This window comes from Geotrypetes seraphini, chromosome 2 (assembly GCF_902459505.1).
Source record: "Geotrypetes seraphini chromosome 2, aGeoSer1.1, whole genome shotgun sequence".
In the NCBI taxonomy this organism is placed as follows: Eukaryota; Metazoa; Chordata; class Amphibia; order Gymnophiona; family Dermophiidae; genus Geotrypetes; species Geotrypetes seraphini.
The window spans coordinates 58,574,321-58,595,735 of NC_047085.1; the positions used below are offsets into that span (position 1 = coordinate 58,574,321).

The following is a 21,415-nucleotide window of genomic DNA, read 5'->3' on the forward strand; positions in this document are numbered from 1 at the left end:
ATACGGCCACGGACAGACACAGCACATGTCAGGTCCCCACATCCTCCTAAGTGCGCATGTGCGCTTAGAGGATTATTATTATAGATTATGTGCATAAATGTGAGGAAGACTCCTAATCTTCCCATAACCTTTCCATTTCCCCGCCTCTTTTTTGGATCCCACACCTAAATTTGCATCATAAGTTTAAATTAAATCCAATAAATCCTGGTAATTGCTTGTTAAAAAATAAATTATCGGTGCTAATTGGCTCATTATTCAATTAAGTTGTGTGTGAAAAACAGGTCTGTGCCCAAACTTACATGTGCAATTCAAAGCGCCATATACAGTATAGAATTCAGGGATAATGGGCTTCTTAGCACTTAGCATATGCTAATGTCCATTAGTGCGCACTAAGCTTATGCTAAGCTTTAATAAAAAGGGCCCCTTGATATAGAAGCATTTAGGGCTTTTATAGCAGATACTATATATTTTTGTACAGCTCCCATGTTAACTTTTCCATTTGTCTACCGTTAGTGCACAATAATCAGAATGTGGCAGCTGGATGATACTGCCATGCCCATTCCCCCTCCATGCCATGCCCATTTCTAAAAATATTAAAAAGAAAACACACAGCATGTACAGCCCTTTTTACCTGCTAAATGCATGACAGGGATTAACAGCCTTTAGTAACAGGGTAACTAAACCATCAAGCTTGCTAACTGCATCTCCCGAACAGAGGCCTTTTTGAAGCAGCCTCTGCTCAAGTGGCACGGTTAACAAGTTCAGAGGTTTAGTTACCTTTGTTCATCATTGGGTGTACTTGAGATTTATTCTTCTAATTGTATTGTTTGTTTGGACGGCCCCTGATGCAGGCATATTACGTCAAAAAATGGCCCGTCAGGTCCCACAATAAACAATTTTGAACGCCTTTGGTGCCTTTTTGCTTCCCGGTCATCTCAGTAACAGCAACAAACTCTTTCTGCTACCAAGCACTCTCCCCCTTATTCTACTATATGTAGTACACCTGACTTATAGGCACTTAAATGGAAGCTAGGCACCTAAAATGGAGAAGGGATGCAAACAGCAGTTAGTTGCTTATCACACTTAAGTGCCACTTATCTAGACTTCTGTAAAAACTTAAAACATATATTTTCTCTCTATAGACATTTTCCTACCCTTCTCTTCATCCAAATAACCACAAGACCAAGCTTAAACATTCAGATCTAACTCTTATTGATTCACCCAAACAATCACCAGACCAGGCTTAAACATGTGACGTGATCTAACTCTTAATGTAAACCGCATAATTTAATTGAATAACAAGCCAATTAGCACTGATAGTTGATCACTAATAATTATCAGCACACTAAACAATTAAACTGTACGTGCAAATTTTTAGGCATCAGGATTCACGTGTACAATGGGAATGGGCGGATCGAGGTATTCCTGGAATTTACATGCAGTTTTATAGAATAAGGAAGATCTGCACGTAATTTAGGCATTAGAATTTGCACCAGGTTTTACTTGGTATAAATCCTCACACATAAAATTGGGCATGGATCCCGGTGCCAAATGCTATTCTGTAAACAGGACCCAACTCTGAATATTGTTTCTAGAATAGCGTTTAGTGAAAAAAAATTTTATCGACACCCTATGCAGAATCTAGACTTTAGTGCCTAACTACAATGGGGGATTGCATGTGGGAAGGAAGTGAGCTGGGCACACACATAGGCGCCAAACCCATAGACTACTGTAAGTAGTCAACATTTAGGCTCCCATATTTGCATCTACAAGTGTGGGTGCCTATATGATGGCACCTAAAGTTAGGCAAATACATGTTGGCACCCAAATAGCAGCTCGGGCTCTAGATTGAAATGGAATCTGGATGCCTAGATGCTGTTATAAAATACTATCTTAGTGCACACGTTTTGTGCATCTAATTTTTTTGCACCTTTTATGGAATTGACCCCTTTCTGAAGTAGCACAAACAATGAAAAAACACATTCAGCATTTATACTAGTATTACTCGTATTCATTGTTGTTACGTGCCATCGACTCGTGCTCAAGTCATAGCGATTTGACGAATTGCGGATCTAAAAAGAAATCGGTTTTGTGCTAGTCCGGAAGGGTCCTCCGGCATCATCCTCATGGTTGTTTTCAATGTATCCAGCCATCAGATTGCAGGTCACCCTCTTCGCCTGGTTCCTTTGATCTTCCCAAACATAATGTCCTCCTCCAATGATTTTTCTCTTCTGATGGTGCGACCAAAATAAGAGTCGTAACTTCATCATTTGGATCTTCTGCTTTTTAATTCTCTTTTTCTTTTTCAACTTACCTTGTAGTAAATGTGTTAGTTTGGCAGCAAATTTAAAATTGCCATGCCAAGAAAGTTATCTGAATCTGTCTGGGGATAGGTAGCCACACTTAGACCTCTTTATTAGAGAATGACACGGTGGATGTTACCCTTGGCTAGCCACGAGTAGCCATGGGTAACCCGCCAAAACGGTGGAGGGGGAAAGATGCTCACCGCAGGTATGGGGACAAGGCCATCCACCACTCCGTGGAGCACTGAATGGCCTTGTCCCCGCAGTTAAGGGAGGGAATGCGTGAGGTCACTGAACGCGCACGGCCCCCCCTCCCTCCTTCCTACCTACTCACCCGAATATATCTATCTCCCTTCCCCTTACCTTCGCAGCGTGTTTTAAGGTTTCAGACTTGTTGAAAGCCGCCGGAGCGTATGTGCAGTCGCGTGCGTGTGTGAGCAGAAGCTTCTCCTCTGATGCAACTTCCAGTTGCCTCAGAGGAAAAGCTTACACCCACACATGCACACGACTGAAACCTTAAAACGTGCCGAGAAGGTAAGGGGGAGGGAGGGAGATGCACGGACCGCACAAGGGGTGCCGAAGAGCAGTGAGGTGGCGAGAGGGAAGGGTGGATGCTGCGGGGAAGGGGACGGGGTGATGAAGGGGACGGCAGGGACGGGGTGGTGAAGGGGACGGCAGGGACGGGGCGGTGAAGGGGACGGCGGGGCAGTGACGGGGCCAGATTTTTTTCCCTGTGTCATTCTCTACTCTTTATCCCCTGTGGAAGTGAGAAAGAGAGATCTGTTGTAGCAGATTTGTGTGCTGCTATAATTTGTTCATGTTGCCAGCCATTAATTTCAGAACAAAGCAAAATTTTAAAGGGGTGAAATTAAAGAATAATGATTTTGCACTGGGGTATTTTAAATGTGACACTAGATTTGGAAGACTTCATTGCACAAATTGAGTGCGTGTCTGGCTTCGGAAATGTACATCTGATCTGCTCAAGTTTTGACATCTCTTGTTCTTGACTGCAGAGTTCACAATGTCACTCTACAGGATATTTTATGATATTTCTTTCCTTTTAAACTTTATATGATGTTACCAGAATGCAAATGAAAAATGTCAGCTTCTTTTAGGCAGGTTAGAGTAATATTTTTTAAACGTTGTAAATCTTTCTGAACGTGGAAAAAGAATAACATTTGCCTGCCAGGCTCATTACAGGACTATCTCTTGACCTGTATGTTTTCAATTTTTCTTGATAATATTTTCATTTGTGGGTAGATATCAGTTTAAATCTTATGGAATGTGAAGCATTAGCAGAAGAATAAATGTGGCATTATGGGGCCCTTTCACTAAAGCTTAGCATGTGCTCTCCCAAAATGACATGCACTCAGGCCCTAATTCTATAAAACAGTGTCAATTGTCCACTAACGGCTCATTTTACTAAAGTGCGCTAGCGTTTGTAGCACGCACTGAAGATTAGCGTGCGCAAATCCCGTGCTAAATGAAATATACTAATGCAGGCTCTATGGAGGCGTTAGATCTAGCACGCACGGCATTGTAGTGTGCGCTAAGCGCGCGCTAAAACCGCTAGCGTACCTTAGTAGAAGGAGCCCTAGGTGCTGTTTATAGAATCGCACTAGAGAATGACACGGGGACAAATTTGTCCCCGTCCCCGCAGGAACTCAATTTTCCCATCCCGTCCCCGCGGGTTTTGTCGCTGTCTCTGTCCCTGCCCCATTCCTGTAAGCTCTGCCTTAACTGCAGAAGTTTCAAACTCTTATGATTTTAAAGTGTTTGAGATTTGTGCAGATGAGGATAGAGCTTGCAGGAATGGGGGGGGCAGGGACAAGAAAAGAACTCGCGGGGACGGGATGGGAAAATGAGCTCCCGCGGGGATAGGGAAAAAAATTGTCCACTTGTCATTCTCTAAATCGCACCTAACGGTGCCTAAGCAATCTTAACGGTCAGTAGGCGTTGAAACTTTAGGTGCACTCTCATGTAGGCCAGAGCTTTCTCGGCCTACATGAGTGCACCTAAGTTAGATGCCTACTGATTCAAACCACACCCCAAATCCATCCAGAATCCACTAAAGGCACCTTGGAGTAGATGCCTGCCGTAAAGTGTTATATGCCTACCAAGATAGACGTCTATCAGCTAATTGTTTTTAAAGTTTTTTTATGAAACCGAGGTAGAGGGTTTTACCACAGGCCGCTGAATTAAATGCTCCGACGCTCATAGGAATTGAACGAGCATCGGAGCATTTGCCTCACCGGTCTATGGTAACATCCTCTACTGTGGTTTCATAAAAGCCAACGTCAATTAACAGCATCGATTAAGCCAATTAAGAAAATTAAGTTAGATGCCTAGATTGGCTAAGTGCACTAATCTAGGTGCCTATGTTTAGACACCATTGATAGAGTCAGGGCCTCAATGCATTCTGGCCCATAGGCATAAAATAGAATGTGCAGCATATAGTGTGCACTAAGCTTTAATAAAAGGGCCCCTACATAATTGTAGGTGTCCTGTTATAAAATTAGAACACTCGTAAGAACATAAGAGTTTCTATGCTTGGACAGACCAAAGGTCCATTAAGCCCAGTATCCTGTTTCCAAAAGTGGCCAATCCAGATCACAAGTACCTGACAAGATTCCAAAAGAATGAAACAGATTTTATGCTGCTTATCTTAGAAATAGTCAATGAATTTTCCCAAGTCCATCTTAATAATGGCTTATTAGCTTTACATTTAGGAAATTTTTGAAACCCTGTTAAGCTAACTGCTTTCATCATATTCTTTGGCAATAAATTCCAGTTTAATTACATGTTGAGTGAAGAAATATTTTCTCTGGTTTGCTTTAAATTTACTACTTAGTATCTTCATTGCATGTCCCTAGTCCTAGTATTTTTGGCAAGAGTAAACAGGTGATTTACATATATCTATTCCACTCTACTTATAATTTTATAGACCTCCTCTGAACCATCTCTTCTCCAAGCAAATGCATTTTAACTCTTTATTTGGCATTGCTGCTCAGAAGCAACATGTGTTTCCTATGGTTCTTATGGGAGATCTGCATCTCCAAATGTCTGTTACTTGGCACTGTTGCTCTCGTTCAACATCAAGATACAAAAAGCAGCCATTTTACCATCTGCCAATTAAAAGGTTAACACCCTAATTCTATATAAGGCACTAAAAAGTGTGTGTGTAAATTTGGATGCTGTAGTGCAAGTAATCAAATAGTGCTAATAATATTTATCAATGCTAATTTGCATCAATTAAAATGTATGAGCACATTTGTAGGGGCCAGGATCCATGTGTAAATTTTACGCGTGGATCCAAAAAGAAGGCATGGCCATGGAAGGAGCCATGGTTGGACTGGGGATGTTCCTTGAATTTATGTGCAGTGTTATAGAATAAGGAAGATCTGTGCCGCATTTAGATACAAGATGTTGTGCCAGGTATTACTTGATGTCAATCCTTGCACCTAAAATTGGATGCAAATCCCATTTCCAAAGCCCTGATTCTTAAAAGGCACTGATAATTGAGAACATCATTAAAAATTGATTAAACAATACAAAAATGAATTAAGAACATAAGAATAGCCTTACTGGGTCAGACCAATGGTCCATCAAGCCTAGTAGTCCGTTCTCACGGTGACCAATCCAGGTCAATGGTACCTGGCCAAAACCCAAGGTGTAGCAATATTCTATGCTACCAATACAGGGTAAGCAGTGGCTTCCCCCATGTCTTTCTCAATAACAGACTATGGACTTTTCCTCCAGGAACTTGTCCAAGCCTTTCTTAAAACCAGCTACGCTATCCACTCTTACCACAACCTCTGGCAATGCATTCCAGAGCTTAACTATTCTCTGAGTGAAAAAAATTCCTCCTATTGGCTTTAAAAATATTTCCCTGTAAGTTCATCGAGTGTCCCCTAGGTTTTGTAATTTTTGACGGAATGAAAAATCGATCCAATTGTACCCGTTCTACTCCACTCAGGATTTTGTAGACTTCAATCATATATCCCCTCAGCCGTCTCTTTTCCAAGCTGAAGAGCTCTAATCGTTTTAGTCTTTCCTCATATGAGAGGAGTTCCATCCCCTTTACCATCTTGGTTGCTCTTCTTTGAACCTTTTATAGCACCACTATATCTTTCTTGAGATAAGAAGACCTAACTCAGTAGGTGCCTATGACCTTGCGATAGGCGTCTACACTGAGGTGCCTACATGAAAAGTAGGTGTGATTAGAGGTGGAGTTTGGGCATGGATTGATTTAGGTGTTGGTAGGTGTATGTCAGGCGCTGGCATATTAGGCCAAAAAAACTCCTGTTTCAATATACTAGCATCTAACATTATGATGCCTACGGGTGCCTAAGTCGAGTTAGGTGCCGCTGGGTGCGATTCTACAAACAGAGCCTAACTTTGATTGACATGCGGTAGGTCAGGGGTGTCAAAGTCCCTCCTCGAGGGCCGCAATCCAATCGGGTTTTCAGGATTTCCCCAATGAATATACATGAGATCTATTTGCATGCACTACTTCCATTGTACGCAAATAGATCTCATGCATATTCATTGGGGAAATCCTGAAAACCCGACTGGATTGCGGCCCCCGAGGAGGGACTTTGACACCCCTGCGGTAGGTGATGCTTTGCAATGTGCTTACCGAGTTAGGAACCATTTATAGAATCTGGCCCCAAATGCTAGTCGATAAATGGCCAATACGTATCAATATGTGTCTGACCATGGGGTCCAAAAATTTCAACAAATAATAGAAAAAAACAATCATGGAATTATGTCCTGTTGAGATAATTCATTAATTCAATAACTAGTAAATTTATAGGCACTAATTAAATTTACTGAAGTTATTGAATTAATTGAATTATCTTGACAGGACATAATTCCACGATTGGTTTTTTCTACCGTGTTTTCCCGAAAATAAGATCTACCCTGAAATTAAGCCCTAGTATGATTTTCGGGGTAGGTTTTAATATAAGCCCTACCCCCAAAATAAGCCCTAGACCCTAGATTTGCCAGTGGGAGAAGGCTGCGAAGCAGCCTGTTTAGAGTGTTGCTGCTCTGGAGGGAGGTATGTTTGGCTCGTGGTCAGCGGGGTTTAGATGGAATGGAAAGATGTGAGGGTCAGCAGGGATTCGGCTGCATGGCTGGGGCAGGGGGTGCTCAAGGGTTTTGCTGCACGAGGGATGGGAGGGAGGGAAGGATAGAAGCTGGGCAAGGGTTCTGTAGCACAGGGGGGGAGGGAGGAAAAGAAAGATGCTGCAGAGGGAACACACAAGGGGTTGGGTGAGAGGGGAGGAAAGATGCTGCACATGTGGGGGAGAGAAAGGAAAGAGGAAGAATTGGGGTGAAGGAGAGGAAGGGAGAGATGATCATGTACATGAAAACAATAACCTGACACTGGTAAAGGAATTGGTTCCTTTACCAGTGTCAGGATATCATTGACCTTTAGGAACTTCCTTCTTATATCTCCCCAGTCGTTTATATCATGAAAACAATAAGACATCCCCCAAAATAAGACCTAGTGCATTTTGCGGGCCTAAAATTAATATGACACTGTCTTATTTTTGGGGAAACACGGTATTATTCAATAAATGGCACCAAACTTTGAATACCATTTATAGGATAGCACTTAGTGAAATCTTATCCACACTAATATTTTGGCGCCATATATAGAATCTTGCCCTTAATGGGTGCTTTGAAAGTTCTAGGTACTGATGATTTAAGTAGAACAATAGAGCTGAGTAAATTACAAAATAAAAATCGATTTGCCTTATTGAAGACAGAACATCTAAAGAATTAAAAGAAAAGAAAAAAAAATTATATTAATGAAAATTTCAGTATACATATGAGGGTAAATCAAAAAGTAAAGGCAAAACTCATTTAATGGCTTTAATAGAAGTAACCGTGAGCAATTGAACACATCACTTTTCCAGTTGTAAGGCGATACATTTGTATCGTTCGACTAGCTTCTGCATTCCTGCAGAGAAGTTTTTGGGCTGCTCCCAAAGCCAGGTGAGACCGCTTTCCTTACGTCACCATGCTTGGTCTTTACATTTCTGGGTCACAGTGATGCACCCATGTCTCGTTGTCAGTAACAATTCTCTCCAGAATACTTGGATTTTCTTCATACCGTTTCAGGAACTAGGTCGGCATCTCCACACGGTGTTGCTTGTGCAGATCAGTAAGCTGTTTGGGAACCCATCATGTGTACACTTTCCTGTATCCCAAGTCATCATGCATTATGGAAAATGCAGATCCATACCTGATATTCAAATCTGCAGGCAATTGAGATACCGTTATCTGTAGGTCTTCTCTAATCAAGGCATCCACCCTGTTAAGAACATAAGAATTGCCGCTGCTGGGTCAGACCAGTGGTCCATCATGCCCAGCAGTCCGCTTGCACAGCGGCCCTTAGGTCAAAGACCAGTGCCCTATTTTGAGTCGTGTTACCTGCTTATGTTCTGGTTCATCAAGAACTTATATAACCTTTTCTTGAATCCCTGGAGGGTGCTTTCCCCTATAACATTCTCTGAAAGAGTTTTCCCCAGATTTCAATCACTCTCTGGGTGAAGAAGAACTTCCTTACGTTTGTACGGAATCTATCCCTTTTAACTTTAGAGAGTGCTCTCTCGCTCTCTCTACCTTGGAGAGGGTGAACAACCTGTCTTTATCTACTAAGTCTATTCCCTTCATTATCTTGAATGTTTCGATCATGTCCCCTCTCAGTCTCCTCTTTTCAAGGGAGAAGAAGCCCAGTTTCTCTTATCTCTCACTGTACGGCAACTCCTCCAGTCCCTTAACCATTTTTTGTCGCTCTTCTCTGGGTCCTTGTGTGTGTAATGTTGATGGGCGACCAGAATGACCTTCTTCAGTTACACATGTTCTTCCCACTGTAAAACTTTTAACCAACTCATAAACCTTTCATTGATTCTTGGTGCTATGTCCATACTGAATCAATATCCAACAGTGAATTTCCACAGGTTTCACTCCCACTGCCCAAAAAAAGCTCAGTATTGCACATTGTTCTTCGATGGTGCAATCTTGCAATGGAGTGTCCATGTTTCTGTCCGTGTGACTTCCACACAACAAAAGGCCAAGCACTGCACTGTATATGGACGAACTATCCAACAGGCAATGTACAAGTACATATGTTACGTTTCACTAGCTCTGTTCCAGTTATAGCGTAATTTAACAATTGTGTTTAATTTCTTCCTGTCATATACAGTATATAGAAGCATAAGCTAAATGATACACATTAGGACATTGTTATGGAAAAAGAAACACACACAAAGATTAAAAACAAACAATTAAACCTAAATGGATAAGGAGAAAGGATTAACCTACAGTTAGGCCAAGCTGTAAACCCACAAATTAACAAAGATGAATTATTAAGTAGTAGGTTGATGGTATGATTATTCTCACAATATTTTTTAAAAAATAGGGTTACAATATAACTCCAGAAAAAGGAGGACGGATCGAGACTTCCGGGTTTTACTTCTGTTGAAAGCAATGGAACTAAAATCCGCCCTCCTTTTTGTGGAACCATATGGGTCACCCTATTAAAAAACATTTTTTGGTGCTGTTCACATTCAGTTATTAGCACAGAGCGTCATTTTCTGCTTTATATTTTATAAATTATAAGCTGCTTGGCTTGGCTAGCACCCAAAAAGACAGAATATAAATTGTTAAATTAAATAAGAATTTCCAGACGTTCTAGCTGCGTTAATAAATTAAATCGTCTGAAACATATTTACATTCCTGGCCTGCTACCTAAAACAACAGTTAATTGAACCAAACACAAGTGTGTGTGTGTGTTTCTGTTTGTGTTAATCACCATTACTAGAGGACTGTCATAATAAAGCAAACACACTGGGATAACAAACAGAAACAGCTAATTTATTTGTTCTGTTGCATTTGTTTACTGTTTCCTTGTTTCATTTTATCTTTTTTTTTTTTTTCTTTTCAGATTGTACTTAAAAGGCCACAGTGGAACAGCAGGGAAACAGAGTAGCCTAATTTTGCATGGTGCAGATTTCAGCACTAAAGATGCCGATAATGACAACTGCATGTGTAAATGTGCCCTCATGCTCACAGGCGGTATGTAGTGCTTTGAACTATTGTACTGACATCTGTTAAATAAGTTGTTAACCAGCGGTAATGAAGGGGTCAATTGTGTCAAAGAGTTACGGTTCCTAATTTTGGGACCCTTTCACTGAGGCCCTCTTTTACTAAGGTGCACGAACCGATTAGCACACGCTAATCGATTTAGTGCACGCTAAACGCTAACACATGCTTGGACACGTTAGTGTTTAGTGCGCGTTAATTTGATTAGCGCACCTTGGTAAAAGAGGAGGTAAGTTGCCTAGGCACTAATGTGTGCCTAACAAAGAACATAAGAACATAAGCAATGCCTCCGCTGGGTCAGACCTGAGGTCCATCGTGCCCAGCAGTCCGCTCACACGGCGGCCCAACAGGTTCAGGACCTGTGCAGTAATCCTCTATCTATACCCCTCTATCCCCTTTTCCAACAGGAAATTGTCTAATCCTTTCTTGAACCCCAGTACCGTGCTCTGCCCTATTACATCCTTTGGAAGCGCATTCCAGGTGTCCACCACACACTGGGTAAAGAAGAACTTCCCGGCATTTGTTTTGAATCTGTCCCCTTTCAACTTTTCCGAATGCCCTCTTGTTCTTTTATTATTCGAAAGTTTGAAGAATCTGTCCCTCTCTACTCTCTCTATGCCCTTCATGATCTTGTAAGTCTCTGTATCCCCTCTAAGTCTCCTCTTCTCCAGGGAAAAGAGACCCAGTTTCTCCAATCTCTCAGCGTATGAAAGGTTTTCCATCCCCTTTATCAGACCCGTCGCTCTTCTCTGAACCCTCTCGAGTAACGCCATGTCCTTCTTAAGGTACGGCGACCAATATTGGATGTAGTACTCCAGATGCGGACGCACCATCGCCCAATACAACGGTAGGATAACTTCTTTCGTTCTGGTTGTAATACCCTACTTGATTATACCTAGCATTCTATTCGCTCTCTTAGCGGCCGCTGCACATTGTGCCATTGGCTTCATTGACATGTCCACCATTACCCCCAAGTCCCTTTCTTGGGTACTCTCATTCAATAACATCCCTCTCATCGTATAGTTGTACATCGGGTTTCTGTTTCCCACATGTAATACTTTACATTTCTCAACGTTGAACTTCATCTGCCATCTTGTCGCCCATTCTCCTAGTTTGTTCAAGTCCCTTTGCTATTCTTCGCAGTCCTCTTTAGTCCGAGCTCCACTAATAGTGTCATCCGCAAATTTTATCTCACACTTCGTCCCTGTTTCTAGATCATTTATGAATACCATTACTACTACTACTAATCATTTCTGTAGTGCTACTAGACATATGCAGCAATGTACATCAAAACATGGAAGAAACAGTCACTGCTCAAAAGAGATTACAGTCTAGTCAAGGCAGACAAACTGGACAAGAAGGTGCATCAATACACTGCTCAGGTGGGGGAATTACAGAGGGAATGATAAGACAGATATCGGTGCTTTGAAGGTGGGTTGAAGACTGGAATTGAAAAAGTACAGTAAAACCTTGGATTGCAAGTGTTTTGCAAGACAAGCAAAACATTTGCAAACTTGGTGCCTCATAAACCGAGCGCGCCTTGATTTGCGAGCACCCCCCCCCCCCGTGAACCGGCACCCTCCCCCCCCCTTCGCATGTCCTGTGCTGGTGCCGGTGCCCGAAGATCTGCCTCCTGTGCTGGGTCTTGAGCATGCACACATGGTCAAGGCCCAGCACAGGAGGCAGATCTTCGGGCACCGACACCAACGCACAGGACATGCTGGTGCCGGTGCCGGTGCCGGTGCGGGGGCTACATCAAAGTAAGAAGAGGGTTCGGATGGGTTGGGGGGACCTCAGGTTGTGGCGGGGGGGGGTGCCGGATCGCGGGGGGGTAGGGTGTCGGTTCATGGGGGGGGCCTTCGGGGGGAACAATTCCGGTTCTGGTGGAGGAGGGGGGGGAGCAGCGCTGCTGGCCTCAGGAGGGGTGGAGGATGGGAACCTATCAAAGGGAGTTTCCATTATTTCCTATGGGGAAACTCGCTTTGATAAACGAGCATTTTGGATTACGAGCATGCTCCTGGAACAGATTATGCTCGTAATCCAAGGTACCCCTATACTCATAGTATACACACATCATCACATCATCACAATTGAGCCGATGGTTCTTCTCTCTCTGACACTGCAAGAGTGTAGTGACCGTTCTAAACAAGCAAAGTCTTGCAATACGAGTATATGCAATATACACGCGTCACATCATCACAACTGAGCCGATGGTTCTTCTCTTTCTGATGCTGCGGGAGTGTAGTGACTGTTCTAAACGAGTGAGGTCTTGCAATACAAGTACATACAGTATTTTGTATTAAAGTTTTTGGGTTGTGTAACGAGTTTCCATTATTTCCTATGGGGAAATTCACTTTAATATATGAACGTTTTGGATTACAAGCATGTTTTCGGAACAAATTATGTTCGTAAACCAGGGTTTTACTATATTTCTATGTAATTTCATTGAATGTTCTCTGGTTTTTGTACTTTCTGAAAGGGTAAAAAATGGATTCACTCTTACCCATTCTACACCACTCAGGATTTTATACACCTCAATCTTATCCCCCCCCCCTCTCAGCCATCTCTTTGCCAAGCTGAAGAGCCTGCCAGACTTAACTGACTAATAAGCTGTTAAATATCAATAACTGAATACTAACAACCAATTATTAAAATTAATTGGCATCTGGCTGCATGCTGTTCTATAGCACTAAGCACCTAAATTCCATAGCATGCAACCCAAAAGGGAGCATGGCAATGGGAGGTGCAAAGGTGGATTTTGGGCATTCTAAAACTTTACACGCAGTGCCATAGAATAACGAGTCTCTGCACTCAACTTGAGCATCAAGATTTTATACCAGATTTCAGCAGGCATAAGTCTGGCATTTAGAGCTGGATGTGGAAACTGGTGCTAAATCCTTAATAGAACAGCACTTTTAAGTACCATTACAAAATTCCCCCAATATGTGAATTTTCAGCATATACACATGTATGTACATATTGTACATATCCATGTAATCATTTATACGCATATTTGGCATTTAACTGTTAGCACCTTATTCATAGAATTGCCCCTCTTCCAACATGCAATGGCACTGTCTATGCACATAGGGCTTCTTTTACAAAGCTGAGCTGGCGTTAGTTCTAGCCACGTAGAGCGGGTTTAGCGTGCGCTAAAATTCTGCATGCGCTAAAAACGCTATTGCAGCTTAGTCAAAGGAGCTCATAATTTTAGGACTCAGACTAACCCAACATTCTAAACCTCTGCAAAAGAATTATTCTTATTTCATGTTTTACCATTCTAAGCATGCTCACATCCATAAAAGTTTCTTCAATAAATAGTGACAATGCAAAATTATTATAAATGATAAATATTGAATATCAATAATACAATAAAAAAATAAAGGGGTCCTTTTATTAAGGTGCACTAACCGATTTAGCGCACACTAAAGATTAGCGCATGCTAAATGCTAAGGTGCCCATTATATTCTATGGGCACCTTAGCATTTAGCGCACGCTAATCTTTAGCACGTTCCAAATTGATTATCGCGCGCTAAATCGATTAGCGCGCCTTAGTAAAAGGACCCCAAAATATAGAATCACAGTAAAATCATTAAGTGATGTAAAATAGTTTATTAGAAAACTTCAGCTAAATTAAATGCATGGATAACATTAGGGAAAAGTGTTCATTTTATTTCTTTATTTTTTTTAAATATCTTTATTCATTTTGAAGCCATAAATAAGTGCAACATATTATACAATCATATTACACTTTAAAAGCACTTAAATTCAATCAAAATAGATATATCACCCCCCCATACATATATTCAAAAATTGCACTCAAATTAAAGAATTAAAAATATTTTCTAACCCCCACTCCCTCCCACCCACCCACCCTTGACATGCATGATCAAAGGGCAAAATCAATAATCACTCTGCAAAATTTTGTCAATGGCTCCCAAATCCTCAGAAACTTCTTATAATGCCCCTGTTGTATAGCCATAATACGTTCCATTTTAAAGACGTGACACAAAGACTCCCACCAAAAGGTAGAATTCAATCGATCCCAGTTTTTCCAATTCCTTAAAATAAGCTGTATGGCAACCCCTGCCATAATAAAGAGAAGTTTGTTATTGTGAGATGATATTTGGCTTTTAGCTCTCATCAAAGTGCCAAATAGCACAGTGTCGTATGTTAGTGCCACTGGGTTTTCCATTACTTTGTTCACCTGATCCCAAATGGATCTCCAAAATTGAAGTATCAAGGGATAATAAAATATTAAATGATCTAATGGCCCAGGTTCAAGATGACAGTGCCAACACCTATTAGACTTGGAACTATCTAATTTCTGTAATCTAACCAGAGTCCAAAATGTTCTATGTAACAAAAAAAACCATGTTTGTCTTATAGATGCAGACACCGTACATCTCAACCTTCAAGTACAGATTCGTGGCCATTGAGACGCAGTAATCTGATGCTTTATCTCAATGCTCCAAATGTCACGAAGACCAGTTTTTGGTTTCTTATTCAAAAATCCAGATATTAATTTATACCATTGAGCGGCCTGGTGACCCAGGAAATCTGTCTGGAAGCACAGGAATGGCAAACTATACTGAGTTTTTAGATTTTTCCAATCAGGGAACCCCTCCTGAATGCTTCAACTGCAACCACCTATAACTTTAAGATTTAGCAATACCAAATGTTTGTTGCAGTCGTGAAAACTCAAGCAGCTTTCCGTCTAATGCTACATCATCTAGAGTACGTATGCCCGCCTTCATCCAGTGCTTCCAGATGACCTTAAACCCGCCAATTTGAATCTTGGATAAGTGGAATCTTGGACAAGTGGAGTCTTGAATAAGTGGATTTATGAATTGGAATAGCTGTTAAATTATTAATAAATTTTAATGTCTCCCAAGTGTCCAATAAAATTTTATTGTCCTTACAACCTAGGTAGCTTGATACTCAAAACTTGACACAATCTCAGTGGAGACAAGAGTTGCCATTCCAACCATAACCAGTAAGGAAGATTTTCCATGAGCTCCGGGGGGGGATCCAATACATATCCTAATGCATTATATAGGCTTGATGGTACCTATAAAAATTTGGAAAATTTACCCCACCCTCCACAATTGGCTTTTGTAGAGATACTAAGGCAATTCTTGCTGCTTTCCCCAGCCAAATAAATTTAGTGAGAATATTATTTAATTTCTTATAAAAGGGCCTATGAAAAAACACTGGTAACATACCCATTTGGTAACAAACCATAGGCAAAATCATCATCTTAACTGTTTGGACTCTCCCCCACCAAGACAAATGTAAGGGGTTCCATTGTTCACACATTTCCGTGACCTTTAGCAATAAAGACTTTTCATTTACTTTCATCGTTGCTTCCAATGTTTTATAAATCCAAATTCTTAAGTATTTTATACCCTCTTCCTTCCAAAGAAAGGGGAATGAATCAAACAATCCTTCAAGACATTTTCTCTCTGCTCTTTGAGGACATTTTTGATCTTTAAAGCTGATGCAATAACTTTCTCATTAGAAGTAAATAGTGAGAATTCAAATAAAATCAGTGTTGAATTCTGTGAAAAATAAGGCCAGATCAATTTCCACTTAACAAACTCCAGTTTTCATACTTTCTTTTACATTTCATAGTAACACTTTCAGCCTCTTTTACAAAGCCGCGGCTGTGCTGCGCTAACGGCCCCAAAGCCCATAGAGATTTAAATGGCTTTGGGGCTGTTGCCGCGTGACAGCCTCTAGTGCAGCTTTGTAAAAGAGGCCGTTTAACACAGTTTTATTGCCCACACACTTCCCATAAATCTCTTTCTTTTCTTCTTTTTTTTTTTGTTGCTTGTATTATTTCTGCAGCAGGCAATGTGAAAGAGTTTGCAAATTTGGCATGAATATCTCCAACAATGTTATAATAATATTCACTTTCTTCTGAAGCTATCACAATTTATTGTTTTAGGCTATTCAATCAGAGAAATAAACATTCTGAAACCGAGTCTACTGAGTGAAAGATTCCTTTGAAGTCATAATCCCCAAAGGCAAAAATGACTGTATGCTTAGTTCCCTATGAACGTTTTACTGTATTCCTTTCAAAGCATATGGAAGAAACAATTAGTAATATACAGTACTTAGGGCAGGGGTCTCAAAGTCCCTCCTCAAGGGCCGCAATCCAGTCGGGTTTTCAGGATTTTCCCAATAATATGCATGAGATCTATTTGCATGCGCTGCTTTTGTTGTATGCTAATAGATCTCATTGCATATTTATTGGGAAATCCTGAAAACCTGCCTGGATTGTGGCCCTCGAGGAGAGACTTTGACACCCCTGACTTAGGGCCTAGATACGAAAGTGTGGAAAGGTTTTGTAATTGCTATGTGATAATTGGCAAATGAATGTATAGCAATTGCAAAACCTATGCATTAGTTTGGGGGACATTCCCAGCATGTTCCCATTCAGTTACCCCCAAATTATGTATATAGCACCATAAATTGTGCATGCAAATTGTTGAGCATAGCTGATTTGTATGCACAACTTATTTAACAGAGGATGCGGCCAGGGAGGAGCAAGGGCAGATCGTCTGTATTCCTAAAAGTTAGGCACACTGTTATAGAATACGTCTGATCCACGCACAAGTTAGGTGCGGGTATTTAGGCCTGTTTTTTTCTTTTCCTAGAAGGGATCTCAAAGTCCCTCCTTGAAGGCCGCAATCTAGTCGGGTTTTCAGGATTTCCACAATGAATATGCATTAAAAGCAGGGCATGCACATAGATCTCATGCATATTCATTGGGGAAATCCTGAAAACCCGACTGGATTGCGGCCCTCATGGAGGGACTTTGAGACCCCTGGAAGGATATGTCTAAAAGTTATGAAGCACACTGACACTTAATGGGATTCTATAAGGTTCATGTACTTTGTATAGAATTGTGATATGCACCGTTCTACTCAGTGCCGATTTTTTTTTGAGCGCAATATATAGAATATTGTCCTTCATGCAGAGAATAATTATAACTATGCAGAAACTACATGGTAGATAACAGCACCATAAGGGGTTTAGCTAATTACATCACTTTACCTCAGTGGTCTCAAACCCGTGGCCCGGGAGCCACATGCAGCCCACCAGGTACTATTTTGAGGCCCTCGGTAAGTTTATCATAATCACAAAAGTAAAAATAAAACAGTTTCTTGATCATATATCTCTTTAGCTATAAATTACAATATTATTATTAAGACATAGCCAAAAGGAAAGATTTATAAACTATAAAGAGTTTTTTACCTCTACATATTCATTGTGGATATCCTGAAAACCTGACCTGGCTCCGGCTCTCGAGGACCGGAATTGCCTACCCCTGATTTAGGTTAGCAGTAAGGTGCACTCTCTACCTTCTTTCGCTCTAGCTGTTTAACACAGGAATTACTCTGTACAAACTGTTTAGTGAATAGACCTCAATAGTTTGCTAGCTCACGCTACATTTTTTTTGGCATAGAAAGACCTGCATTTATCGGATTTAAACATGTGTTAACCCTAAGCCTGTTTATGCAGTTATATACATACTGAGATCTTTAAGCCTGTCCCCATGCACTGTGGGCTAAATTCTATATATGGCTGCCAAAAAAAAGCACTATTCTACGAGTAAGCCATGGCGAAGGTTATGCATGGTTTATAGAATAGCATTTACACCTGTGAACCTTGACTAAATTTAAGCATGGCCATTTGCCCCAAGGAAAATGGCTACACCTAGATTTAGCACAGATGCCCATATTCTATGATTACATGTGCACCCAACCCCACACTCCTTGCCAGGCTCTGCACCGTGTGTCCCCCCCATGCCAGGCTCTGCACCCAACCCCAAACTCCTTACCCTGTCCCCCCAGTACCTTTTTAAATCCCCCCATACCTTTTAAAAACACCCCTGCCCCGCAAGAACTGACGGCAGCCATTCAGGAAGAAGGGCGGACCCAGGCAACAATGCGGAAAGCTGGCTCCTGCCTGTGCCGATACACACTGGACCACCAGGCTATAAGGGTGTTTTTAAAAGGTAGGACAGGGTGGAGGTGTTTTTAAAAGGTACAGGGTGGGGTGTTTTGAAAGGTATGAAGGGGTGGGGGGTTGTTTTTAAAAGCTACAGGGGTGGGGGTGTTTTAAAAAGGTACGAAGGGGCGGGGGTGTTTTAAAAAGCTTGGGGGTGGGGTGTTTTTAAAAGATACAAAGGGGCGGGGGTGTTTTTAAAAGGTAAAGGGGGGGTAAAAATTTGTATCTTCGCTGCATAAGATGTACCGACATTTCCACCCACTATTGGGTCTAGACGCATACACAGACCATCTACAGATGGTCTGCGCATGCATCAGGATCGCACACCAGCGATCCTTGCCAGTAGATGGGGGGTGTTCCTCCAATCGCCCCCAATTTGCATATTGGAGGTTTAAGAATCCATCGGACATGCCCGGATCGGACACGGATCGGTCCCGATCGGGTAGGTTCATGAATCTAGCCCCAGGACTTATAATTTACACATAAAGAGCAGTAAATACAGTACTTTTCATTAATTATTGTAATTCCTGATGATATCAAAATATTGTGGCTATCTGTGGAGCAACCCAGAAGAATTTACTGGCAGTGACTTCACAGCCAGTGAAGGACAGAAATCAGGCAAGGGATTAGGGCGTTTGAATCCCATCCCAGCAAGCCGAATTGAAAATACGGAAAGTAGAAGAGTTTTGAGGCGGGAGATTGCTTAGCAGAGCCAAAAGTAACTTCACACCACTGCGCCAGTATCCACTGCTGAATGACTGCTTGGCACCATCAGAGCTCTGCTAGGAATTGATGTTCTGTGAGGGACTGATGCAGCAGGTTTACACAGATGTGCTGTAGTACAGAACGAGAATTCAGCAAAAGAAAAAAATGCACTTAGGAAAAAGGAGATTTCATTTAATGAAAACAAGGGAAAAACTTGAAAAACATACGAAAAATCCTCAGTGCTTATTATCTCGATACTACCTGACTCATTAACTTCTAACAGATAATGAGACAATTTTCAGTAATATTTTCTGAATTCCATAATGCATGCATGTTTTAGCAAACTAAGAGACCCTTTTACTAAAGGATGTTAGAATCTGGGCTAAGCCCAGATGTAATATGGCAGTTTTTAGGGTTTTTAAAAAATTTGTTTTATTTTGAAGGTCCAATGCTAATTTATCCATGAGCTCATGGGACTTGCAAAAATTAATGTGGGAGTACATAATGCCTCCTCTGTAAAAGACTCTAAAGTACTCCCACATTAACCTAATGTGAGCTAGTTAGCATGCACTAATGTGAATATCCTGCCCGGCTAACTCTTCCTTGTCTGTTCGTTGCCTGAGACATACTCCTCCCTTGGGGTAGGGAGAGATGGCAGACCTGGTTGGGGGGGGAGGAGCCGTGGCTTTAGAGAGAGCTATAGACAAGTCCTGCAGGGGAGGGAGAGATGCTGGACCATGGGGGTGGGGAAGAAGGAAAAATGCTGAATTGAGGGTTTGACTCCCAGACGTTGGCTGAACAAAAAAAAGCTAAGTACACTGGCACTGTAAAAGATTAATATTTATTAAAACTATTGAGATAATACAAAAGCAAAGAAATTTTGATAAAAAATGCGTATAAGCAGCCAATGATGAGCTCTCACATAATTCTTCCCGCAATGGCAAATTAACACAGCGGTGGAGTGGTGGGGCTGAGGCTACTTTTAAAAGAGCATAGAGAATAGTGAATGGGACTGTTGAATATAGCCTAGGTCTACTGTTATTGGACTGAGAATTGAGGGAGAGAGCAGAGGAGAAGTTGGACTCAGAGGGAGAGAGAGGATCTGGGGGTGGAGAGGGTGAAGGGATGGAAACAAAGAGGGGTGGGGGATGGGAGAGAGAGAAAAGAGAAATGGATCTGAAAGTAGAGGAAAAGGAGGAAGAGTTGGTTGGATCTGGGAGCAAGAGAAAGAAAGATATTGGGCTTTTAATCTGTGGCATAGTTACTGAGCGGGGCCCTTGTGGTCCTGGGCCCCCACTTTGGATTCAGGCCCTCCCTTTAAAGCTACAATACCTGTTCAATGGTTGATGGAGTAGCCAAAGCCCTGCCGAAGAAACCCACCCCCTAATCCTCATACTGCCTCAGGTGGAAATCAGTGGGGTGTCTCCAACCGCTGATGCTGACACACCTCAAGCATACTGAGTTCATGCATAAACTGAGCATGCTTGGGGAGTGTAAGAGTTGGTGGCTGGAGGCATGCCACTAACTTCCTACCACTGAGGCAGTACAATAAGGAAAGGGTCAGCTGCATTTCTTCAACTGGTGGGGGGGGGGGAGGGAGAGGAAATGTGTAGTCCTACCCCAAGTCCACCCCTGTACTCCCCAATGCTGCTGGCTACGCCCCTGGTTTTAAATGTCATGATTAATTGCAAGATTAACATTTTTAATCACATGATTAATCATGATTAAAAATTTTAATTGAAAGGCAGCCCTAATTTTCATATGCTACCTGCAAACTGGACGAACATAGCTACTTTATCCAAATAAAACCTTGCCCAACACAATATTTATTTTAACTTCAAAATGATTTTAGACGTGAAGAAATGCTGAAGCCATTTGCTTTGGTTTCTATGACAGAATGCTATTACAGTAAACTGCACTCCTAGCAGGAGTGCCAGTTGCGATATGAACAACATGAACTGTGCAGAAAACATCGCACAGTTTCTGCCAGCTTTTAAGCTACCACAAGCTTCTTATCATTCTAATGCAAAACACTGATATGTCTCGGGGGATTATATGTCAGAAGTACTACGGTGCAACTCTGATGAATCAAAAATGAGTATTTAGCAATCCTTCTTCTTAGCCATGTATTACAGTGCACTTAGTCTCATGGAGCTAAAGCTGGTTGGTGACTGTAATAGAAGGCTAACTAAAAGGAGTCTTAAAACATTTAATAATTGTTCAGGCTAACAGACCTCAGAAGTACCATACTGTATGTCTATAAGCTTTAA

At 41.6% G+C, this 21,415-nt stretch overlaps 1 protein-coding gene across 5 annotated transcripts in view; it reads left to right on the forward strand.

Moving 5' to 3' along the window:
• The window catches only part of ANGPT1 (angiopoietin 1), a 493,112-nt gene that overhangs the window by 469,599 nt on the left and 2,098 nt on the right, over positions 1-21,415 (forward strand). For 4 of the 5 annotated variants that reach the window (XM_033934816.1, XM_033934815.1, XM_033934819.1 and 1 more), the window contains one exon: positions 10,264-10,394. The exons of the other annotated variant lie outside the window; for it this stretch is intronic. In XM_033934816.1, coding sequence (XP_033790707.1) covers positions 10,264-10,394 — 131 coding nt within the window. The remainder of the gene's footprint in view (positions 1-10,263; positions 10,395-21,415) is intronic. 5 annotated transcript variants of the gene reach the window in all.